General features: G+C 38.9%; 2 protein-coding genes across 2 annotated transcripts; both read right to left on the bottom strand.

Moving 5' to 3' along the window:
- Nucleotides 1–1,072: 1,072 nt before the first annotated feature.
- LOC146760440 (kinesin-like protein KIF20B) lies at nucleotides 1,073–18,440 on the bottom strand. Its single transcript, XM_085551440.1, has 9 exons — nucleotides 18,420–18,440; nucleotides 7,696–7,857; nucleotides 6,759–6,923; nucleotides 6,005–6,124; nucleotides 4,295–4,495; nucleotides 3,782–3,862; nucleotides 2,929–3,055; nucleotides 2,249–2,391; nucleotides 1,073–1,235 (listed from the first exon to the last, which is right to left on the bottom strand). Exons 1-9 carry the CDS (start codon nucleotides 18,438–18,440, stop codon nucleotides 1,155–1,157), a joined length of 1,101 nt encoding a protein of 366 aa, XP_085407566.1. The 3' UTR covers nucleotides 1,073–1,154.
- Nucleotides 18,441–20,443: 2,003 nt separating this feature from the next.
- LOC146760441 (myosin-binding protein C, cardiac-type-like) lies at nucleotides 20,444–23,004 on the bottom strand. The gene is made up of 3 exons (XM_085551441.1): nucleotides 23,001–23,004; nucleotides 20,929–21,195; nucleotides 20,444–20,718 (listed from the first exon to the last, which is right to left on the bottom strand). Exons 1-3 carry the CDS (start codon nucleotides 23,002–23,004, stop codon nucleotides 20,489–20,491), a joined length of 501 nt encoding a protein of 166 aa, XP_085407567.1. The 3' UTR covers nucleotides 20,444–20,488.
- Nucleotides 23,005–23,575: the final 571 nt, after the last annotated feature.

Genomic DNA, 23,575 nt, shown 5'->3' on the forward strand with positions numbered 1-23,575 from the left:
CCCAAAACTGGGGATAACGAAAAAGATGTTTAAATACTGTATACAAAAAGCCTAGAGAGCCACTATAGGGAAAATCATTATTTTGACCAAAATAGGGGTCTGACAAAGATTGGGCTTGTCAGACTTTGAATTTATATGTAAACAGTAATACTCCTTTCTCTGAAAAATAATTGGCTTATGACATTGAATGGGTGCAAGAAGTAACAGTTCCTCACAAGGAGTCAAAGTTCAAAAGAAAAAAAAAGCAGAAAGATCATAAATGGGATCCCTTAGATACATTCCCTCTCCCCCCCCTCAACCCCCACAATTTCTAGAGCAATGCAAGCAGCAGCAACCCCTCCAGAGAAGGGGGCTGGCTGAGCTGCTGATCCCATGCAGGGCCCTAGAGGGAGGATGCACTCTCAATTACCGAGGGAACTGGAACAGTGTAAACAGGACCTGGAGAGTTCTCCTTTCTCTAAAACTAACCTTACAAATACTTCACATTATCCTCTTAGGGAAGTCTCCTTAGGTCAAAGGAAAATAGGGCATGCTAAGCTGCCATTTTTACTAGCAGACAAGTCAGGAGATTCAAGGAGGAAATTGATTCCTTAACTGGGGATCCCGTAAGAATAGCAGAGCAATTAAATCAATTACTAGGACCTAATTTCTAATCATGGACAGAAATGATGCTTCTCATGTGTAGAGAGTGTTTTTTTACAGTTAGTTAGCTGAGAAGGGTCGTAAACACAGTGCAGTTAATCTAACAGTCATGCCACTTGCAAGGGCAGTGAGAATAACAAGATGCCCTGGGATGGTGAGAAACTAGCCATGGTTCTGGGAACTCAGCAAGGGAGTAGCTTTCAGTTGATAACAACAAGCTGTTAAGATACTCGGGGATGGTATGTAATTGGGAACCAATGATGAGCTCCACTTTTGCAATATGTATGAGCTAATTATCCCTATTATAAAGGTACACGCAGCCAAGGAATAAATGAGATTCGCTGATCATATGTCAATGACAGGTGTGGTCGTCTGCTTTTCTCCCACCGTTCTGCAACAAACACCTATATACAAATTTAAGAACACAACGGAGTAACTGTTATGTTTATTAACAACCAGTTTTAATAATACAATAAAAGTATGTCCTGAGAAAGGGGAACAAACACGCTTCTTCAAGGTTTTTTAGCTGTTCTGGATCTCAGCCGTCGCTTGATGATCAGATGATCACTTTCCTTCTTTTGTTCCTCAGATTCCTGAAGAAAACATTTCAAAAGTTACTCATCTTTTCACACAAGACTGACAAGCTCTTCTTGACCCACGCAAACATATTTCTTCCCCTAAATGGATTTCAGAATGGCATTTGCTTATTATATTTTATTCAGAAAACTATGGGATACCGAGATCATTTTAATGCAGCTTAATCACAAGGAACAAATATGGAGAATGTACAAAATCCTGTTTATCTTAAAAAAGCACACACATCTGAGGAAAGCCTGAAGGCAGCTTTCATTTTGAAATACTTGTTTTCAAAAGAGTATTATAATACTTGTTTTGTGAAACATGAAGCGTTCAGAAAACATTTTTAGCCTCAATCCCTGTAGCTATGACTTGCCCAGAATTTCAGTTCTCGGTTCAGTTCCATGTTCTCAGAACTACAGTGAGAGAAGAAACTGTCTCATCTTCTTCATCCTCTAACAAAAAAAAATAACATTTTGGTTTCTGCCCCTATCATTCGTCAAATCATCAAAAAATTCAGAGGGATATTACAGTATGGGCAAATGATCACTATGCTGAACAGAAAAAGGACTCTAATATAATTAAAAGATGCAGTTCCAACAGAGCAAGAATGTTCTTAGCACAATAGCTGCTGACAGAGTCATGAAACTGGCACATCAGATCCTTTGCAAGTTGGCTGAGACAGGAGATCATAGTTTAAGCATACCTAAAAAGCTGTCTAAGTTGTGCTCTAGAAAAGTGTGTAGTAGAATAATCCCACTCCAACACACTGAAATTATCTATGATTCCAAATTAGAAGACATCTCCGTGATTGCTACATCACCTACTTAGTAAACTGTAAGCCAGCCAAACACAGAGATCTTTGAGGACAAAATAAAACAGAACAGCAGGAAGACCAACAAGAATGACTTGGTAGAATAAAGAAATACCTCAGTACTTTCAACCTTCTCCTGCAAATAGATGAAACCTCCAGTCTGTTTGGACTCCTTAGTAGTTTATTTTAAGCCAAGACTACAGTATAATCGCTTACCGAAGAAGCAGGTATATCTAGAGGGCCAGAAACGACAGTGGAATACAGCTTCCTTTTGCATCGTTTTGGCTTGGTCTCTCCTTCTTCGAGACTTTCAGGTTCGTTTGATTTAGGAGAACTTACTGCTGACATCAGCTTCTTGGCTAGAAGAAATTTGTTTTGATACGTAAACCAATCAACTTACTGGTTTTGTGAGTCTTTAAATCACTGAATGCATAAAAAGCTTCGTAACAAACTTGGTTAATAAATGACACGTAAAATTTAAGTGAAAATACTCAGAAATTGTATTTGTTCATCGAGGTTCTTTATTGCTTCTATAGCTGAAACAGTTTATAGCTTCAGGTACGGCAGCTTAAAGCACGCATTAAAATGGAGTATGAAAGACAATCATGGCTCAGAAGTCGCTGGAAGTCAGAAACTTCAGCAGGAGTTAAACAACAGGCCTAACTTTCGTGCTGACAGAAGCACAAGACAGAACCAACTTTCTCTGTATACTTGTAGGTTTTCACAAATGTAATAATGAATCTCTGAAGAGACGAATAAATGCATTTACTTCATAAATCAAAGGACAACTTACCATGGCAGACAAGTCTAAGAACACATACATTAATAGCCTACAGCAGAAACAAGCCATTCTACAATGTCTAGAAAACATGGAATAAAACTTATTCTACACCAACCTTTAGAGTGTATAATAGAAGGAGAGCTTTGAATAAAATCTCCAACTTTTTGCAGTGTTTCATCCTTCTTTTTAGTCAGTCTTGAAGCATGTACTCGCTTTCTCAGGAAGTAGTCTTTTCCAGATTTCTGTTCAACAGAGATGTGAACATGTGAAACAAGAGCATTGTTTAAACTTCATTTTAGTTCAACGTTATTTTAAGTTGACATTTTGAGCTTTACTACTGACACCTCTGTTCATTATGCTGATGATACCAACGGCAAGTAATGTAGACAATTTTATACCCTTTAGGGAGTTGTCAAAATCTCAGCTATTTCAAGGCATACGTTTCTTAAAGTTTCTTAATAAGGCAGTAGTTTCTTTAAAAGTAGCTCCCAAGCTGTGGAGTTGTTTCTTACATAAGCTGTTCTAATTACATAAAACAAACAAACATACAAAACAGAAGACAACAGATGGGAAAAATCTACTACTCATACTCTGACCATGCCAAGGATACTGCTATCACATGTGAACATCTGTTTTTAATAACTGCCATGCATATTAATGATATGAACCTTAGTTTAATACAAGGGCTTCACTTACAAAAGCACACGATAATACACTAAAGCTTCTCTTCCCAACTATTCAGTGTGCAATATCCTTCCCTCCAAATCATTACACAGTACAGCCATTACACGCTCTGGGGACAGACTGACTTGCCCTTTGGTTAGCTTATGGAATTTAATAGGAAGAGCTCATAAGCATGTAAGATTCCCATTCAGGTATACAGATAAGGATAAGACACTGCTTCTTTGGTGTGACCACACAATTAGAGGAAGTCCCAAGCTAGCTTCAAAACTAGAACAAAAACCAACCATTTTCTCGTCACTTGCAGAGGGTGAATTAAAAGCCATGACAGATTTTGTATTTTTCGTGTTCTCACTTTTCACAAAATCCTGGGAAAATAAGACAAGTTTCAGCCATGATTCTTTTGGAAAGAACAATTGATGTCACAAAAGTGAACACTTTAAACACTTTTGCTAATAGTAGGGAAGTATCTGCTAGTGGTAACTATTCCACTGTAAATCAAATAATAAATAAGCATTCAATTATAAAAACAGGACATTAAGATATCAGTATTAGACATCTCATGATGTCTAAAAAGCTGATTTATGTCTACAGGTTTCAAAGAAAATACACAATGGAGTTAAGAGAAATTCCCTTCTCTTAAACCATTATCACTGAGCTTGGCTATTAGTTTTGTTCATTAAAGCAGTTCATTGATTAAATTCTTCAACTACTTTACTGAGGTAGAAATAGCATTTTTTTAATGCTTAAATGAGAATGGTAAAAAGGCATCAGATATTTTGTTTTCTGTTGGGTCATACCTCATCCATGTCATCACTTCTTTTCTTTTTTGCCTTAGTCATTTTCACTCCTAAAGGTATCATGCTGCCGTGCTGCTTTATCTCCATCTTATCAGGTTGCAGAGGTATCAGTGGGATTTCCAGCTCCGGTTTTGGGAACCGACTAGTTTTGCCATTTTCTGCGGACACTCCAGAAGAGTCGAGGACAGTTTCCAAATGCTCCTGATAGCACAGAAGAATTTTAAGTGCAAGTGTTAAGGTAGCCATGAGATTTAAAAGCTATAAAGCATCTGGAAAAGGATATGTAAGCATTCGATTTTCCTGCTGTAAGAACACCTGTAACAGAAGGAGTCTATTTCAGTTACAGCAGAGTTTTACCCTTCTTTCCTAGAACTTGTTACATTTAAAATTATTTCCAATCTATGATCACAAAAAGAGTTCTCCATGTTAAACTGAGCCTGATACTTTACAAGTCATTTTTTCTCAAGGGCACAGACAACTACACTTTTTTTTTAATAGAGAATGGTGGTAGAACTGACACGATTTTCTTCATCTCAACTCTGCTGTGTCAGAACTGGGCAGGAACAGGAGCATTTGATTCAAGTGTTCGATTAACTTCCAGCTTATTCTTAGGGAATTTGCCCTTCCTCTTCTACACTAGAGATGTTATTTACATAAGTAAGGTCCAGCTGGCAAGGTGCAAGCCCAGTACAAGTCATTAAAGAACTCCATTGCTATCTTTTCCCTGGAGAGAATACAGACATTCAAGCAATGACACCGTACTTAAGCTGAAGGCTATCATGTACCTGCTCATGGTCAAATGGCAGCAAATGCACAGCTAAGTGACAGGGAAATGTCAGTATGCATTTCCCCAGCAGCACTTACTGTCCACAATCCACCCAATCCTGTTTTTCTCAACAGGAACAACAAAGTCAGAACTGAGATCACCTGGACTCCTCCTTCTCTATGGCAGGAATTCAGCTAGCATATCAAAAATGAGTTCAGATGCTGGTTGAACACATGGAAGACAGGCTGCTGGGGACATCAGAAAATGGTAGATGGCTGCTTCTACTGCTGCTAGTAAATAGCAAACTCCAGTGTCCCAAACACAGACTAGCAGCTTTTACTACTTACACTGTTCCGACCCCCTGAGGGGAGTCTTCTTCCTCTCAAAAAGTTACCAAAGATTGTAGAAAGACAAAAAGTAGTCAGAGCCACTTTATCAGGCTCTGCTAAGAATCTGAATGGAGTATCACCACCCACTGTATTTCCAAGAATTAAGTTGGTTAATAAATACTTTGTTTTTAAAATATATGTAACTGCTATTTTATGAAAGTTAGCAATTAAAAACTTATATAGGAATGATTAACATCATCTGCTAACAAAACAATATCCAGAAATCCTGCAGAGGAAGAAAATAAGTTCAATTTGCTGTGCCCATTTCAGTGGCTCCATGAATTTTTTCCAAGTAACTTATCTAATCATGAGCCACTTCATAAGCATTAACATGAGGAGAGTTTTCAACAGCACCTGACAAAAATTCATCACACAATTGTTTCAACAGCTTTTATTCCTATCAAAGGCTATAAAAACAGGTGATCTGATCACCTTGAAAGGGATAAATAAATTAAAACTTGGGAATTGTTTAGAGAACATGAGATCTTTTCCTACTCATTCCTTATCAAAAGCAATACAATCACAACATTTTCAGATCTGAAGTTTCATACTAACCTCAGATTCATTTAATGAAGTGAGGCTCCTAGTACATCGACGTGACAAATAATTGTCTTCAGCTTTGCATCTTAATGGAATACTTTCTCCATTTTTAGTTTTGCTTTGCTGTTTCCTAGGCTGTAAATATTTAAAAGGAGTAAAGATTAGGCTATGCATTAGACCTCCAAAATATCTCGAGTTTTCTAAAGTGACAGTGTAAAACCTCAAGCTCAGATGCCACATGAACACGTAAGCTGAAACACAGCACAAGTGTGGGAAGGTAGTAACATCTATTCATTGTGTGATCTTCAGATACACCCTACTGGGTCTCACTAACAGTCTCAGGCAGTATTCTGCCTCCAAAAGAGAGAAAGCGAGACATTATTTAGGGACAAAATCTGTAACGCTGGTCGTTTTGTCATCCATACCCCCCATACTCTGCACGCTCACAGCTGCTATGTTAGAACACCAAAGGCTAAACCTCTGCCTAATCTTCAGCATCCACATACGAATACATGGAAAACTGCATGGAAAAGTTCCATAATGTACACAGAGAGATGGTGTTCTAGTAAATAAAATATTTTTGAGAAGATGAGAGCTCATGTTTGAGTGGAAGACAAAAAGAACCAACAAGTACTCGTCACTGAATATGTAGTTAAAGGACTATATGCCAAGAACAATGATTCCAGCTCCAGTATCTCCTAGGAAAACAGAAGAACAAAAAGGGGTTAACAAGATGTTAAGTACTGACTTTCTATAAATATAATCATACCTTTTCATTTACAGAGTCATTCCTTCTACTTTGTCTTTCTTCAAGTAAAGGTATTTCTGGCAAACACTGAGGGCTACTGTGGTTAATGCATTGTTTTAATTCCTTTATAAAGTCATCTTTGTCAGCCAGTTCTTTTCTTAACTCTTCTATCACAGTTGCATTATCCTAATAAACAGTAAAAACTGCTGAGTTGTGGGATTGGCAAAAGGAATTAACACACACAAGCAGTATTGCAATTACTTAGTAGCATCAGTTTTAGAATTGCAGGCTAGAACACTTAACTATTCCAGAACAGTAACATTTCACGGATTTGTACGGTCACTGTTACAAGTGCAGTAGTCACAGAATTGCCTGGGAAGTTGTAATACAATATATTTTGATTCTTCTATTTTACTTATGTGCTTCAGCCTTCATCTCTCTTAAGATATAATAACCCGAGCATTTATTTGTTCCCAAATCTTCGGTACTGTGAGAAAGTCGGCAGTTGTAGGGGAAGTTTTGCTATGAGAACATCTTTCTTCTCAGAGAAAGTGAATCCAAACATTCTCAAAAGAGCACAACTCATTTAGTCTTCTGTTTAGCTTCTGAAATTCTATGCTACGGCTTAGATTGGCTATCCTGATTAAAAGCTGGATGTTGAAATAAGAAATGCAACTTCCAGAGATCATCCCCCCTCTGCTTTTTGATGCTTCCCTTAATCTCTCTCCACGTCCCCTTCTGTCTTTTCATGCCATTGTAGATACTACCTCAGAGAAAGAAACAGAAATTCTGTTTCTGAAGAACAAAAATAAAAGCTGGTGCTTTTTTTGGTTAGTTGCACATGATGTCAATACGACAGTGTTCAAGAACAGAAGCACACCCAGAATACAAAGAGCAGGTACAGGAGTTTTAGAGAATTTATGGGTAGCTAATCAGGTAAGAGGAAAGGAGAGCTGACCTTGCTTGAATCCTTTAAGGCAGATTGTCTCAGTTCTGCTATTTCTGTCTCTTTTTGTATGGCATTAGAAGCCAAAGTTTTGAGCTGTTCTTCCAAATCTTCTACTAACTGATCTCTCTCCTCACGCCACTTTTGAATATTATGGTCCTTTTCCTCCAGCTCCTATATTTCATGTTGAAAGAAAAGCACACACAGTAGAAACAAGCAGAATCTTTAAGACAGCCTAGAATTAATAAGTTTTTCATATAGCATAAATAAGGACTCAAGCTGATAAAAAGAGTTTATGGTAAGACATTTCAATTAACATATCGTGATGTCACTCAACAAGATCAGGTTATATGCATGTATTACATATGTATTTACTATGCAGATTATTGTATTTAAAGCAATCTGCCAGTGCTCTGTAGTGACTAATTATTTGAATATCTTTCATGGTCTACCGCTAATTTCAGTTGGCCACTTTCATTTTGCTCCAATTTTTTTTTTTGTTTTTTGACCTTTTTCCTGTTGCTTGGAAAACCTGCATCATTCATTTAATAAAAAATAAGAGCAAGAAAAATACCTGTTTAAGTTGTTGGATATAGAAGTCTTTATAATCCAGCTCATCCTTAAACTAGTTATTAATCCTTTCAAGTTCATCCATCTTGTTCCTGAGGGATTCCTCCACAGAACGCATCGTGGACACCTGTAATGTAAGCACAGCTCACGGTTCATTAAAAGACTTCTGTAATCCAACCTGGCCAAATACTTCTTTGTTAAATAAAGAGGAATTCACAAACAAGTGCTGAGTAGGAAAACGACAGCAAGTGCAAGGTTACCAAGGAAGACATGAATTCATTTTTAAGCTTCAATTTTCCACCCAAGCACACCCAATAAACTTTCAGACTAAGATCCTGCAAAATGGATTTTAAAATATCTACTTGTTTAATAATTAAATTTTAACTATTAACATCACTGAAGCTGAAATTGAAGAAAAAAAATATACATGCTTATATTAAAGAGCCTCTGGAAATTAGTCTATTTCTCTTCAAGTAAATAGCATTCTTCTTCCCAGTTATCAGCGTTTTTTCACAAGACTTAGGTTTTAGGCTTTGGAGTTACCACGGATACGTCACCAGTAACGTAGAGATAATAACAAGTCCCCTCCAGAGGCAGGTTAGCTATTCTCTTCACAAACCCTATTCCAGACTACTAACCAACTTTACTTTCCTCTGTTCATTATCTATGTGAAACCATGTTTTAACTTCTGGTCCCCTCTAGAGCTTCAATGGCAACTTTACCTAAGATTTGCTGCTAGCCACACTAGTGTGAAATTTCCAGCTTCATAGTTAAAGTTTGAGAAGTTTTAACAGCAGAAAGCCAAGCATAATCTTACAGAAAAAAATAGCTCAGTTGACTACAAACCTCGCTTTGTACTTGCTGAATTTGTTTCTCGGCATCAGAATGTTTGTCTTTTAGATCTGCATACTCTTCTTCTTTCCTCTGCAAATCTTTTTTCAAATTCAGTACAAGGGCAGAACTCTCAGAAAGAATATTTTCTAGCCTTATGTTAAAAATAAAGAGACAAAGAACATTACTGTTACACATCTCATGGAAACAGCAATTACAGCTTCATCCATGCCCTGCCTGTTGGTTTCTATTTGTAAATAGACTCTTAAATCTATCCAGACCAGTGACAAGATTTAAACAATTACTTTTGAATTTCAGCTTGCTTCTCATAATCAGATTATGAAGCAATAAATTATTCAGATGCTATTCTGAGGGATATACAACAAAACCACCAGAAATCCCCATATTATTCTTTATTTCCTTGCACACTCCTGTTTTCTCTTGGAACTCAAGTAGCATACCAAAGCATCCTAAAGTAGTAGTTTGGCCATTGATAAGCATGCAGATGCATTAAGTCGAAGGGATGTTCCCATTAACTATTTTTAACTCTAGTTCATTCTCAAAGGGCTCTAAGTTAACTCAGTGGTTACTTACGATTCTATACGTTGCACTTTCTCCATTTCACTCTTTTCCTTTTCCCAAAGAGAATGTTTCATCTGCTCCAAGCTGTTTTTCAGCTGCATAACTTCTTGAATCAGATTTGCTTCTTTGCTACTTAACTCTTCAACCTTTTTGTCTGCATTTGTAGACTTCTCCTGCAGAGTTGCTGTAACTCTCTCCAGACTAACAATAATAGATTCTTTTTCTTTAAGTAATTCATTGAGTTTTGACACATTGTCTTCCATTGTCTTGGAAGCCTCCAGGAGATATTCAAGCTCTCTTATTTTTACCTCACAGTTGGCAACTTCCTCCTTAAATTGTGCAATCACTCTCTGATCTTCTGCAGTCTTTTCTTCAAACTCCTGAGTTTTCTTTTCTATTTGCTCATGTAACTGATTCACAAGATCATCTTCCTGACTAGTGTGAGTTGTAATCTCACATAGCTTCGTTACAAGTTGACGATTATGATTTTCAGCATTATTCAGTCCCGCCTTTAGGTTTTCATTGTCTTGAAGCAGTGCTTTGATGTGCTGACATTTTTGTGAGGAAACATCAACAATACTTCTGCATACTTCCCAAATCCTTTCAAGACTATAGTTAAAGGAGAGGTCCTGCACAAGATCTGAGATGGAAGAAGTCTGTGACTGAATGCATGCAGAACTAATTTGAGATGTCCCTGGCTCATCTTTTTCACAGTCTGAGGAATCCTTTACACTGACAAAGTCAGTACCGATGGCGTGAAACTCTAAGTGACATTTGTATAATTCATCTAATTTGGTCCACATTTCTTTTACTCGTGACACTTTATCAATTATATATTCTTTGGCAGCTTCTATGTTGTTAGTTAGTTGGGCATTTTTGTTTTCAAGTGTCATATTTATAGATTTCTGTTCATCCAGTTCAGAAGCAATTCCCCGATAGTCAGCTTGACCCTGCAGAATTTGTTCACGGAGGGCATCAGCTGTTTCTTCAGAAAAAGAAAGCTGAATATGCAGGCTTGTTACCTGCTTACTGAAATCTTCTTTTTTATTTTTTTCTCTTCTGCATTGTTCTTCAAGCACAGTTAAATGATGTTCCATGATTTCAGTTCTTTCCCTCAGTGCTAGTACTTCCTTTCGGTACGCGGAGCACTTTTGTTTCATGTGTTCAATTGTCCTTTGCTCTACAGTGTTCTTTTTCTTTCTCTCATTTACAACTACTGTAAAACAAACAAACAAACAAACCAAAAAAAAAGAGGAAAAGGAATGTAGCTCAGATTGATTAAAATCATTATTACATAGCAGTTCACAACACCAAGTATTTTCTTTCTATCAAAAGCGACTTCTGCTGTATTTCATCATTGCTTTAGAATCCAGTTATGTCCATTCCATAATATGCATACTTTAAGTATTAAAAAAATAAATATAAGTCAAGACTTACTAGGGATTGGGTCACCACAACAATATATTCCATGGTGATTCTTGTACAGTCCTTTTATTACTACAATGCAGAATTTTATAGTGCCCACGTGCAGCCTGCATTACATACAGATTCACATGTACTGCATGGAAACAGCCTCTTAACTCATCTAAGGAGTTTTGTATACAGCCCTCAACTGATTTAAAAGTCATACTGAAGAAACAGCAGTGGCATATTCCACCCCAAACCAGGTTTTGGGTTTTGACTGCTCACCCAGCAACACTAGTGAGGGGAATATGATTTATAAGTAATCTAAACACTTTATGCTGAAAACAACAAGCAAGCACTAAAGCAAGATAAATAAGACTAGGGAGAAGATGTGTAATGTTCAGTCTAGAAGCTCCTTACAGAGGAAGTAGGGAAAAAGCATTATTACAGAGCATAGGAAACAAGACCTAAAAGCTCAGAGAATGGTGTAAATACCCTGAACTTGAAGCTGAGATAACCTAGCATCTCCTAAAACACTTTTGCTCGTGCTACTTATATAACTAATTCTACAAAAGAACCAGCACAACATACCTGTGCTCATTGTTCTACTGTGTATATTTAACATAGCTAAAGAATATATATTAAGCGGTTTTTGAAATTGGACGCTATTAATACTCACAAATAGAAGAAAATTTTAATATGATTAAATACTCAGTACTTCTTAACAGAAAACTTCATGCTGACATTGTGACTATCAGCTACCCATTTTAATTCCTATGTGGAGCATTGCTGTCATTAATTTTTAAATGAGAGCTTTGGTCATATGATTAGAACAAACCCATTACTATTTGGAGTATGGAGGAGTCCACATCCCTCCCTCAGTCTCTGGTAAGATGCTTATATGTGATGCCATTCAGTGGTCACATTAGGATTCAATATTTATGCCAAATAAAGGCAGCAGGGACAAATCATCCAAGAACAGCATCTCATCCAAAGAAGGCCTTGACTTTCTCCCTTGCACATATTTTGCAAGAGGAATACAAGAAAGGAAGGGAATACAGCTAAGTTTTAGATTTTCCCTTCTACATTGTATATGCCTTCCGTAATTCTAGGAACACTGATGCTCAGCTGTGCCCAGAAGTGAAGTTAAATGCATCAGAGCTTATCCAAACCATTTTGCTCAAATATTGCCCATGAGCGAGCAATTAGCAGGTCGTCAACAATTTTGATAGTTGCTTCAGGAAACAAACAAACAAAAAAAAGCACTTGAACAGCTGATGCTACTCAGAAGATCAGCAACAGCAGTTGAAACAGTCCTAAAGAAACTGCTTTAAAACTATTACCAAATCTGCAAGTGCATCAACAGATGAGGAAAAAGCAGCAAAAAGGAAAAAAATAGTGCAAAAAACTTTTATTCTTAAGCATTCAAAAATGAACAGCATAGGACCTTCTGAAAAAGGGATATTTACATAACAGTTACTTCTATTTACAGTTTAACACAGTGGCTTTTCTCCTTATACCATAAGGTACGTGCTTCACAGCCTTTTGCTTCCTATCCAGAATAGGAAGCAATTTATTGTTTTGGAAGACACCCTGTTCAAGGATGGAAGAAACTGTACCTTTCTTTGGAGGTGGCTCTTCCACAGTAGGCTTATCCTCGTCAGTACTGTGCTTTCTTCCCACTTCCAACTCAGTTTTCTCTTGTTTCAGTGCTTTAACTGAAAGCACTGAAAATTGGCTGCTTTCAGTTCCTTTATTAGTGTTCTCTTCTGCCGGTTCTGACTTAATGGTAGTTAAATGGTAGGTAGTCTTTTCCTGTATTGATATAAGATCAGTTACATTGAAGCTTAACAAAAGGAGCACTTAAGTCTCAGTAATCTTCTGTAGGCAAATATTTACACAAAACCATACAGCTAAAATATTTACCCGGTGACTCTATAGACATCAGTTACAAATCTCAATAGCAGACAGAACAAGTACACCTTCAGATAATGACAAGTGCAATACTCGGTAGAGTATACAAGGGAAAGCAAGAGCCTAGCAGGTTACAAAGTAAAAGACTTGCACACAATCAAGAGTTTACCAGTTTATCAAAGAATTTCCTGTTTCCAAGAAGTCAACAAAATTACAAACATGGTCAAAGAGCAAACGGTCAGCTCTCATACAAGTTCATCACATCACACTTCTGCTAAGCTGCCATAATCACTTTCATCGTGACAGATATAATCCAACCTTAAAGCTTAGTCAGCTCTGTCACGCATATTTTAGATTGTGTCCTTGACCACAAGTGAAGCTTCCTTACTTACAAGATGACGATTGTTAAGCCATGCTGGCACTGCCAAGGACTGATTATTCATCTTTAGTAACTTATGAAAAGAAAAGCCTCAGAAGTGTTCAGGCCACACAATCTCACAGATAGAGTTGGAGCCTTGTTCTTGGAAGAAGTAATAGGTGAGGACATGACTACTCATCACAGTCAGCTTTAATACCATGGAAATACTAAGTTGCAGTGATGCAGACAGTCAAAGACTAAGAAGGGTCAAGTTGCTAAGCTTACAAGGTTAGAGATCTGAGTGACAGAATTAACTATAAATGTTTTCAGAGCTACTTCAGGCTACCAAACATCAAAAAATGAACAAAAACCACCAGAAGTGGTATGCACACATACTTAATCAAGCTAGTCTTCACATATTCAGTAGCTCGCAGTACATTAGTTAGGATAAAGTTTTATGGACTGCATAGAACGTGGAGATATCCTGAGCATTCATAGCATTTTAAGCTACCACAAGTTGGTATTAAAACAATTTTACACAACATCTGCTTGATAAAGTTACCTCAGTTGCTTCTTTAAGTTGCTCAACAGACTCATCCAATTTAATCATCTGCATTTCAAAGTCTGTAACACACAGAAAAGCTTGTATTACATAAGTAGCCAATAGATAGTTTATTAAGTAATCAATTTTTCCAGATATTCTAATGTTTAGGTAGCTTTTGAACAGATTAATTAATTTGCATGTGGTCTTCACTTATTGAGAGTGATTCAAAAGTTTTCTATATTTCTTGGAACGAAAACATTGCATCCACAAGACATAAAGAAGAGTAGAGATTACAATATAAAAGTAAAAATCAAGATATAGACATTTAACCCCATACTTACGAAAGCGTAAAGCTGCTAGTTGCAGTTTAAAGGAGAGGGGGAAAAAAAGAAAAGAAATAACCAAAAACCGTGGAATTGCTGAACCTGAATATACACAAGGAACAAACTATCACTTATCTACAGGCTATGGTTCCAAAGGTAGAACATCTCCTCTAATTCCTACTCAAACTGTTTATTTCTCTTTTAGGTTAATGAACTATTTCTGTCTTCTACCTTTCACATCGCATAACTCACCTTTGTTCTTCTGCATCAGCTCTTCTTCAGTTTTAAGTAGTTTGGTGTTTTTCTCTGTCAGCTCTTCTTTGGTCTCCATCAGTTCAAAGTTAGTTTTCTCCAGCTGCTTTTCAAACCAGCCAGTATCTTCCTTTGGGTCCTCCAGGGATACAATGGAACTATGTGCTGCCTCAGCTTGCTCTTTAATATCCATGACATCATAATGCACAGAATCAAGAATGCCCTCAGGATCAACACAGGTGTCAGGCACTATGCTATGTTCTCCACCCTGAAGCGTAATTTATAATCAGTTAAAACTGGTGAATAGCTGAATACATAATAGCTGTTATTTCTACAGATAGTCTGGATAGCCACTATGAAGACAGCCATACAAGAAGTTTTTAATTTCAGCTTCAAAACCCACCTCACAAATTCACATACAACATGACAGTGATTCGTATGGGGGGAAGATAAGTGGCATTCTAGTAACAGCTAATATATTTTATAGTATTTGATGACCACGCTCCCTTTTTTTTTTTCTTTTTTTTTTTTAAATATTACCCCAGATTGATCTCCTTCAAATTTAACGTACAAGTTCGGACTCCCCTTTTCTTTGTATACAGTGTAAATTTTCATTTTGTGTTGCAGAAACAAGGAAAATGCCCAAATTCCCAAAGCTTTCTGAAACTGTTCTTAAGGCTCAGCAACTATTCCTGCTAGATGAAGAATAGATGTATCTTGCTCATCATACAGCAACACAGCATGCACTTCTTTGTAAACAGCCTTGTGTTTCTATAAGATGTGCCCATAACATTTAAATAGTAAAAAGGAAAATATTTAAGAAAAAAAAAATATATATTTAAGAAAAAAAAAAAGAAAAATACCAGGGTGTCATGGTTTAATAATTTTGTAATTTTGCTATCAGTATTCCACATCATAACATCATATAAAGCATGAATAATTTTACTGCTCCCGAACACTTGCAGTATATTGATGATATTGTCATGTGGGGCCATACAGCAGCAGAGATTTTCAAGAAAGGAAAACAGATAATCCAAATTCTTTTGCAAGCCTGTTTTGCCATTAAGCGCAGCAAGGTGAAGGGGTCTGCCCAGGAAATCCAGTTCTTAGGTGTAAAATGGCAAGATGGGCATCGACACATCCCAGCAGATGTGATTGACAAAATCACTGCTATGTCTCCTCCCACCAACAAAACAGAGATGCAATCTTTTCTGGGAGTAGTGGGCTTTTGGAGAATGCATGTCCCAAACTACAGCCACATAGTGAGCCCCCACTATCAGGTAACACGGAAGAAGAATAATTTCTCATGGGGTCCTGAGCAGCAGCAGGCTTTTGAGCAGAGAAAACAAGAGATAGCCCGTGCCGTGGCCTTGGGGCCAGTACGGACAGGACAGGACGTAAAGAACATCCTCTACACTGCTGCTGGAGAGAAAGGTCCCACTTGGAGTTTGTGGCAAAGAGCTTTAGGAGAAACCCAAGGCGAAACCCTGGGACTTTGGAGTCGAGCATATAAAGGGTCTGAGGAGTGCTACACTCCAACTGAGAAGGAGATCTTAGCCGTGTACGAGGGGGTTTGGGCTGCTTCTGAAGTAGTTGGGACAGAGGTTCAGCTCCTTCTAGCACCTCGCTTGCCTGTGGCCCCCCTGTCACGGACACAGGTAGATTTTTGTTTAAACCGTGACAACTACCCAGAATGCAGCATCAGGGAATTTTTGCCTAGAACTCTGGAGGACTATTTGTAACTCAGAAAGGTCAGAGATAGAAAGTTCACACTGATTTCTGGGTCACCAGCCTCACTGTACATCAGCATTTTTGGTTTTTAAATGATACATAAAGTTCTCAATGGCACTGCTCTAGTCGGTTGTTCTTTCCCTTTCCGTGCAGCTTGCTCTGTGCATGGCTTGTGAACCGCTATTCAGGCCAGACAGCTGCAGCCCCAAAGACCTGCCATAAATGTACAAATTCTACCAGGATAATGTCTTGGTAGTGGAGAAACAGGATGCGCAGTCATATGGCTCTCACACATACCTTGTACAACCAGCTTGGCTCTGGACTGGGCATCACCAATGTCACAGGTGTACACGTCACTGTCACTTTTCTCCAGATTTTTTATGCACAGCTGCAGGTCTCGTCCTTTCTGTGCCCTCTTGTATTTCCTGCCAGGCCTGAGCTCAGCAATGCCTTTCCTCCATATGACGAAGGATGCGGCTTTCTCACTCTGACATGTAAAAAGTGCACTTCCACTTTCTTCAATTTTCACATCTGAAAGTTCCTTGATAAAGTAATTAGGTTTTTCTGGAAGGAAAAAAAAAAGGATGAGGGTGTAGGACAAAGGCATTTGTTACCCCAACAAGTCCCAAGCATACAGAGGTGTCCTGAATCTCCTTTGCCCTCATTTCAGAATATCACATAGAGATGCAAAGAGTCTAAGAAGACCACAGAGTCCACCCATTTACATAGGTTTGATAATTCCAGTAGATATCTGGAAAGTTCAATACCATTATACATGCGCTGGTAGGATCTCATCTGAGAAACTGCATATAGTTTTGATTACACATATTCAATATAGACTAATTCAGATTGCCATCTTTTCTTGGCTCACTAACACCCAAGATCATAGAATCATAGAATGATCACAGAATCATATAGTGGCCTGAGTAGAAAAGGATCTCAAAGATCATCTAGTTTCAAACCCCCTCCAAGGGGTCACCAACCACCAGACCAGGCTGCCCAGATCCACATCACACTGGAGAATCATTCAGTTTCCAGATTATTTTAAGGAAAAGATTTTAATCCATCCTATTTTCTGAAAACTAAGAATTGATCCTGCTCAAGGAAACAGAAGAGAAAAACATCACCCACAGGCTGCAGATATTTACCTCGACTTCTCTACATGCCATCCCCAGTGTGCTTTTCAACTCACCTTGCACAGTGACCCTGGCTTTTGTTATGGAGTCCTCTGTCTCACAGGGGTACTCCCCACTGTCCTTGGCAGTAGAGTCATGGATGATCAGAATGGCCCCAGTTCCCTCCTGCTGCAAGTCGTACTTCTGGCTTTTTCTGATTGCTTTGCCATCCTTGTACCACCTGATGTTCAAATCCGGTTTTGACAGCTCACAGCTCAGGCTGATGTCCTGCCCTGCTGCTGCTGTCTTATCCTCCAGCTGTTTTGAAACCTCAGTAGGTTTTCCTGGAAGAAAACATGCTTTTTGAGTAACATACACTTAGGGTAGGATGCCTCTCTCAAAATACATGCATCTACATGCTGGAGATAAGTTAGAGAGGCACTTGCAACAGACGCCATCCTACAGCCAGCAGTAATCTGCAAAGTACAGACAATAGAATTCCAGGCAGCATTTATTCTCTCTTAAATCTACACAATTGAGGATGATGAACCATGTCTGAAAACTGCCTCTTTCTTCTCTCCACTCATCACACTGGGAGCCTCGGATGATGCTCTCAGATGCACATGTTCTAGATAGGAATTTGTTGTACAGCTAGATGATGTGAAGGCCATCCCTTCAGCTTATACTTAGAGGATATTTGCTCCCACAGTTCCCTCAACAGATCATTCCTGATTTACTGTTAATGGAACAAGCTGTAGTGAGATGCCCATTTCCAACACTACCCCAGTGCTTTGGGTAGTTCTCACATTTGTGTAAAATGTTTCCTCCTTTTACTTATTTTTAAGAGAAATTCTCAGTGCTTCGAGGTTCAAGTAGAAGGTTGCTATTCACTTTAACCATATTATGAGTTAGCTCTCACGACAATCTTATCAGAAGACAGTTGAAGGAATCAGACCCCAGAATCTCTCCCATCTCATTACCTTTCACAGACAGAGAGGCTTTGGAGGTTAGACCACGGGCAGTAAAAACGACTTCCCCAGAGTCAGTAGGAGTCACACTTTTGATAATGAGAGTATATTTCCGACTCACGTTAGAAGCTTTAAATTGCCCACCATTTTCCACTCTGCTTCCATTCAGTGTCCACTTGAACTCATCAATGCTTTCATGGGACAGAATGCATTCAAAAGTACAATCTTCTCCCTCCTGGATTTCAGTGTTTTTCAGCCGTTTGGTAATGCCACTATTCAGCTCTGGAAGGTAAGAGATAGGTTAGTATGAGGTTTATATGGAGAAAAGGCATTTGTGACATATGTGAGTAGCAGTACTGGTGTTTTAACTTAGGATTTGCAGAACATGGCTGCATTCCTTACTGATGTATTCTCTAAGACATTCTCCACTCAGAATTACCAGAAAGCTATAAAAAAAAAGAGACGTGAATCTCTTGTCTTTGCTCTGGAAGAACTACAATTAGAGCAGCTCAGTCCATGGAGCAGAATGAAGATTCAATGAGCTACAGAGGGAACAACCTAACAGAGAGGACAACTCTAGGATGCTGCGTGAGAAAAAGGGTTTTGCCTATGACAAGAAATTAAATGTTTCTATTAGCTAATTTTTTACCATCCTACCCCTACTGGTGTTCAAACCATTTCTCCATTTTAGGGATGTTTAGAAAGGAAATATTTCCAGGACATTCTTGATGTGTTTGGTGATTTTCATGGCAAAATGAGATACATTTACATCAAAAGCAATGGGAATTTTCCAGACATCACTGTGCTAAATTGCAGTAATACACTTCTATTGTAGAAACTATTAAGGCTCGTGGGGGAATAGGTGTAAGACATAGTGACCACACTGAATGTGCTTTCAGCACTCCTTTACTTTCCACAGTACTTACCCTGAATGCCGACCTTTGATTTGGCAACATCAGTGCCAATATCACAGGTATAGAAACCTGCATCTGACTTCTCGAAGTCATGGATAAGAGGATATAGGGTCTTCCCAGACTGTACCAGCTCATACTTGTTGCCAGAAGTGAGCAGAACACCGTCCTTCTTCCACACTGGTTTGACCTTCTCTTTAGAGACTTCGCATTACAATTTAATCACACCCTGCTCCTCACCAAAAACATCATCCAAGGACTTCATGAAGACAGCAGGCTTCTCTGCAATTAAAAGGGCAAAACAGAACAATGTGATACGGAAGTTGATACATTTCCAGTTGCTTTCAGATTTTTAAAGAGGGATAAATAAATCTTTAACAGCACTGACGACACCAATATAGAACCTAAAGCGGTTTCATGTCTGTTGACTGAATGCACTTTATGGAATTCTGAACTAATCAGTAGGAGAATACACAGAACAGGAGGGACAGCCTGCATTGCCGGTGGGTGGGACTGATACCATATGAAGTAATTGGGATGCAGCTCTTCTAAAGCTGGAGAGCTGGCATTGCCCTCACATGGAGCAGAGCTCATACAGCAGGCCACAGGATTAAGAGGATAAGCTGCTGAACACTTTTGATTTTCCTGTTTTATTGACTCCTTTTATCTCTCTTCTATTTCACACATCAGATGTTTATACTGGGGAAAAAACTTCCACCAAATGCAAAAGAAAGGAGAAAGAGGAAATCCTTCAAACTCTGAGCGCATAGAGTAAAAGAGCTTAATTACTGGGGAGAGCAGATTAGAATCACAGTACCCTTCGAATTGGAAGAGACCCTTCAAGGCCATCAAGCCCAGCTCCCCTGCAATAAAAAGGGACATTCACAGCTAGATCAGGTTGCTCACAGCCTGGTCATTAGTCATCCCAGAGGCAAAACACACACTGAATGATCTCTCCCTGCAGTCATAAATCCTTGGAGACAACAGCATTGACACTGCATGTTACTGAAGCAGTAAAAGAAACTGCTCTTGTAACTCTCCTTGTGCTAAATAAAATGATGATAAAAAGCAATGGAATGCTTTGGCAGGACACCAAAACCATCCTCCTTCGTTGATATCTGCTGCAATGGAACCTTCCACTGGAAGAAAGCCTCTGATGACTTGTCACCCCAGAGAGGTGAGCTTTAGAAGCAGGACTGCTGCACAATAGAATGAACTGGAGCTCCTTAGCATCTCTTACATCCAGGAGGGGTGTGATCAGACCCACCTATCACCTTCAGGTGCGCTTTCTGACACCTTGTCTTACTTCACTGTCACTGTGCCAGCATCCTCAGGCTTAACCTGCTTCATTGTCAGTGTGCAGCAATTGCCAACGTTCTTGATGTCATTGTAATTGTTGGTGTAAAGGAGGTTGCCATTCAGGAACCATTCCACATCCTCATCATCATGGGACAGCTCGCAGGAGAAGACAGCAGAGCTCTCTTCTTCAATTTCCACATCCTGCAGGTGCTTTGTTACTTCTACATTGCGGGCTGTGGGGAAACAAGGTGAACTGTTACCACTGTTACTATAAATCATACTGGGATGTGGTAGAATGGTTGGACTAGATGATCTTTGTGTAATCTTCTCAGTGAACATTATACATTTATAAAGTTAGCAGGAGAGAACGGCAGAAGTCAACCTCAAGAAGAGAAATCTGAGGTGAAATAGGACATGGAAGAGGCCACCCTCCCTGCTCATACCTTCAGCTGTCAGCGTGGCCTCAGTCTCTGCAATTCCTGCCTTGCACTTGTACACACCAGCATCATCGGGCTTCAGCTTCAGAATTCTGAGCTCTACTGAATGCTTATCCCTCTTGATCTTGTACTTCTCAGAGGGCTTGATGAGTGTGTGGCCCTTGAACCATTTCACAACCTTTGGAGAAGGCCTGAAGTCACAGGACAGGATGACAGAATGACGTTCCAAAGCTGTCTTGTCCTCCAACTTCCTGGTGATTTCTATATGATCATCTGCAAAGCAGGGGTGGAAGAGAAGAAAGGATGAGGACAATTGGAAGAAGAGGAAAGTCTCTTGCGTGTATTCCATTCCAATTAATGTCATGTTCACAATGGTTCTTTGAACAACTCTAAAGATAAAACAAACGATTGTCTATAGGGAATGCCATTGACTACATTTCTATGAAGTAATACTGTATATTATCTACCAAATGCAAGGTCCAGCTCTTGTTCTGTGCTTATTAAATTGCTCCCAATTGTTGAGGCTTTTATTCAAATAAGAGTGAGTTGAAAATATAACAAGTACTTCAGGATGTGAATGGAGACTCTTATGCTGGGGACAACAGCAGATAAAAAGCCTGCAAGTTTCAATGACAAACTACATCAAATTTAGGTGCTACCAAACTTAACCTTGTCTAGTTCAGAAATACAATTAATTTCACCTGATTTGACTTCTTTGGTATAGCCAAGGACAAAACCTCATCTCTGTAAATCTGAATAGTAAGCACATCACAGCTATTCAAACACATCTTTTACAGAGATGCAGCTGTCTCATTTAGTTTCCAACGACTTTGAACTGGAAATGGAGCAGACCCTCCAGACACACACACAATATTTCAAAGACCCCAGTGAAGGAAGGCTGTACGTTAATTAATTCTTCATCTTCATGATGTAAACCAAGCCTGGATATGTTACCTCTGACAAGCAGATTGGCTGTGGATTTTGATTTGCCAATTGAGAACTGAATGGTGCTTGTCATATCAGTGGTGGTTTTCGGTATGGTCAGCTGGTGGATGGTGCCTTCTTGCTGCATAATCAAGTTTCTGCCAGCCTGTAAGACTTCTCCACGTAGGAATACCACTTGGGAGGTTTCACAGAAGGAATGGATATCTCGCATTCAAATTTGGCTTCTTCAGGCTCAGTCACATAGTCATCACACAGCTCCTTTACTAGATTAATGGATTGCTCTTTAAGAAGGATGGAACAAGAGAAAGCAGAGATTTAGAAGGAATGTAAAAAACCCTTACATTATCACCCCACTTACTCACGTCAGCATTACTGCACATGAACACTACACCTATCAGCTCAGAATGCCTTAAAACATCATTAAAAAATAATAGAAAGAAAAGAATGTTGTTAAGAAGTCAGACAATAAGACTGACAACCTGAAAAGAGCCCAGATCTTCTGATTCCCAGTCCAACATCTAAATCAAACCATGACCTTCCCATCCCGATATCAAACTCCTCGCATTACGAAATGGAAAAGAGGTTCAATGAAACACGGACATTGACAATTACTTTGGTTAAATACAGCAACTTAGCTCTGAACAACAAGTTTTCACCTAGTAAAGGTCTCTGTAGCTCAAATGTAATGACTCTACTTAGGAGAAATTCATTTTCCAGGAAGTTCTTGCCCTTATAATTGTAACAGTGGCAAAGCTGGGGACTGAACTCTTGAGTAGTGTGCTAACTCAAATGTCTCCGTTTTCTTTATCACACTTAACATCATATATATACCCTAACATTGTATATATTAAAAAAAAAAACAACAAAACCCTGTGCTCTTTTCAAACAGCAAGAGAAAATGAAGAAAAAGTCAAGCTATGTTTTTTATCCCTCAGCGTTCAAACACAAATCTGAAGTCTAAACGTAGAAAATCAACCTCCTAAGAAAATAATCTGTTTTACTTAGCGAAAGTAAATTGCAAAAGAGAAGCTGGATATTTTGTGGGCAGAAAGGTAGGTAGGTAGAAGTTTTTATTTCTGTGAAAGGTCCTGGTGGTGTTTAACTTCCTTGAAATTAAAGCAAAGGATGTTAGCTCATTTATAACATAAGGTAATTTAATCAAAATTGTCATCAGAAGCATAATTACCTTTAACTGTAAGATGGGCACGAGATTCTGCCTTTTCTGCTAGAGATTTTATTTCTGCTGCATCCTTGGTTTGGACACGTGTGTAAGTCAGCAAGTAGGTCTTTCCTGAAGCAGAGAACCACAGAGTCACTAAGGCTGGAAAAGACCACTAAGGTCATCTAGTCCAACCGCCAGCTCATCCCTACCAAACTGTGCTCTTGAGAGCAAACCCACGACTACACTTGGCTTCCTTGAGCAAAGAGCTCTGAGGCACGTGGCCAGGCTGAGCATCATCCATCTGGTTTCACAGCATCACTGCCTGTTCTCTCATGTCAATGAAACCACCCATTCCCCCATGTCCACATCCCCACCAAAGTGTAATCTAAACATGGCTTCTACAAGGACTGACCAAATGTGGCCACCGTCACCTTCAAAGTACCTGATACAGAAGGATCACACTCACTGTCAAACAAAACCTCTTTGGAGAGGTGAACTGACTGCCCTGTTCACCCCCACTTTGGAAATAACTGCACTCATTTCCTA

Source organism: Coturnix japonica, chromosome 6 (assembly GCF_054131305.1).
Source record: "Coturnix japonica strain WE chromosome 6, WE-NBRP24, whole genome shotgun sequence".
In the NCBI taxonomy this organism is placed as follows: Eukaryota; Metazoa; Chordata; class Aves; order Galliformes; family Phasianidae; genus Coturnix; species Coturnix japonica.

Coding starts and splice junctions, on each gene's coding strand:
- LOC146760440 (XM_085551440.1), bottom strand. CDS start 18,440: ATGGAAGCAGAGTGGAAAATG. Junction 6,125..6,758: donor ATGACTCTGTAAATGAAAAG/GTATGATTATAT, acceptor AAATATTTACAG/CCTAGGAAACAGCAAAGCAA. Junction 4,496..6,004: donor CTTCATTAAATGAATCTGAG/GTTAGTATGAAA, acceptor CTGTGCTATCAG/GAGCATTTGGAAACTGTCCT.
- LOC146760441 (XM_085551441.1), bottom strand. Junction 20,719..20,928: donor GGCCACGCTGACAGCTGAAG/GTATGAGCAGGG, acceptor GTTTCCCCACAG/CCCGCAATGTAGAAGTAACA.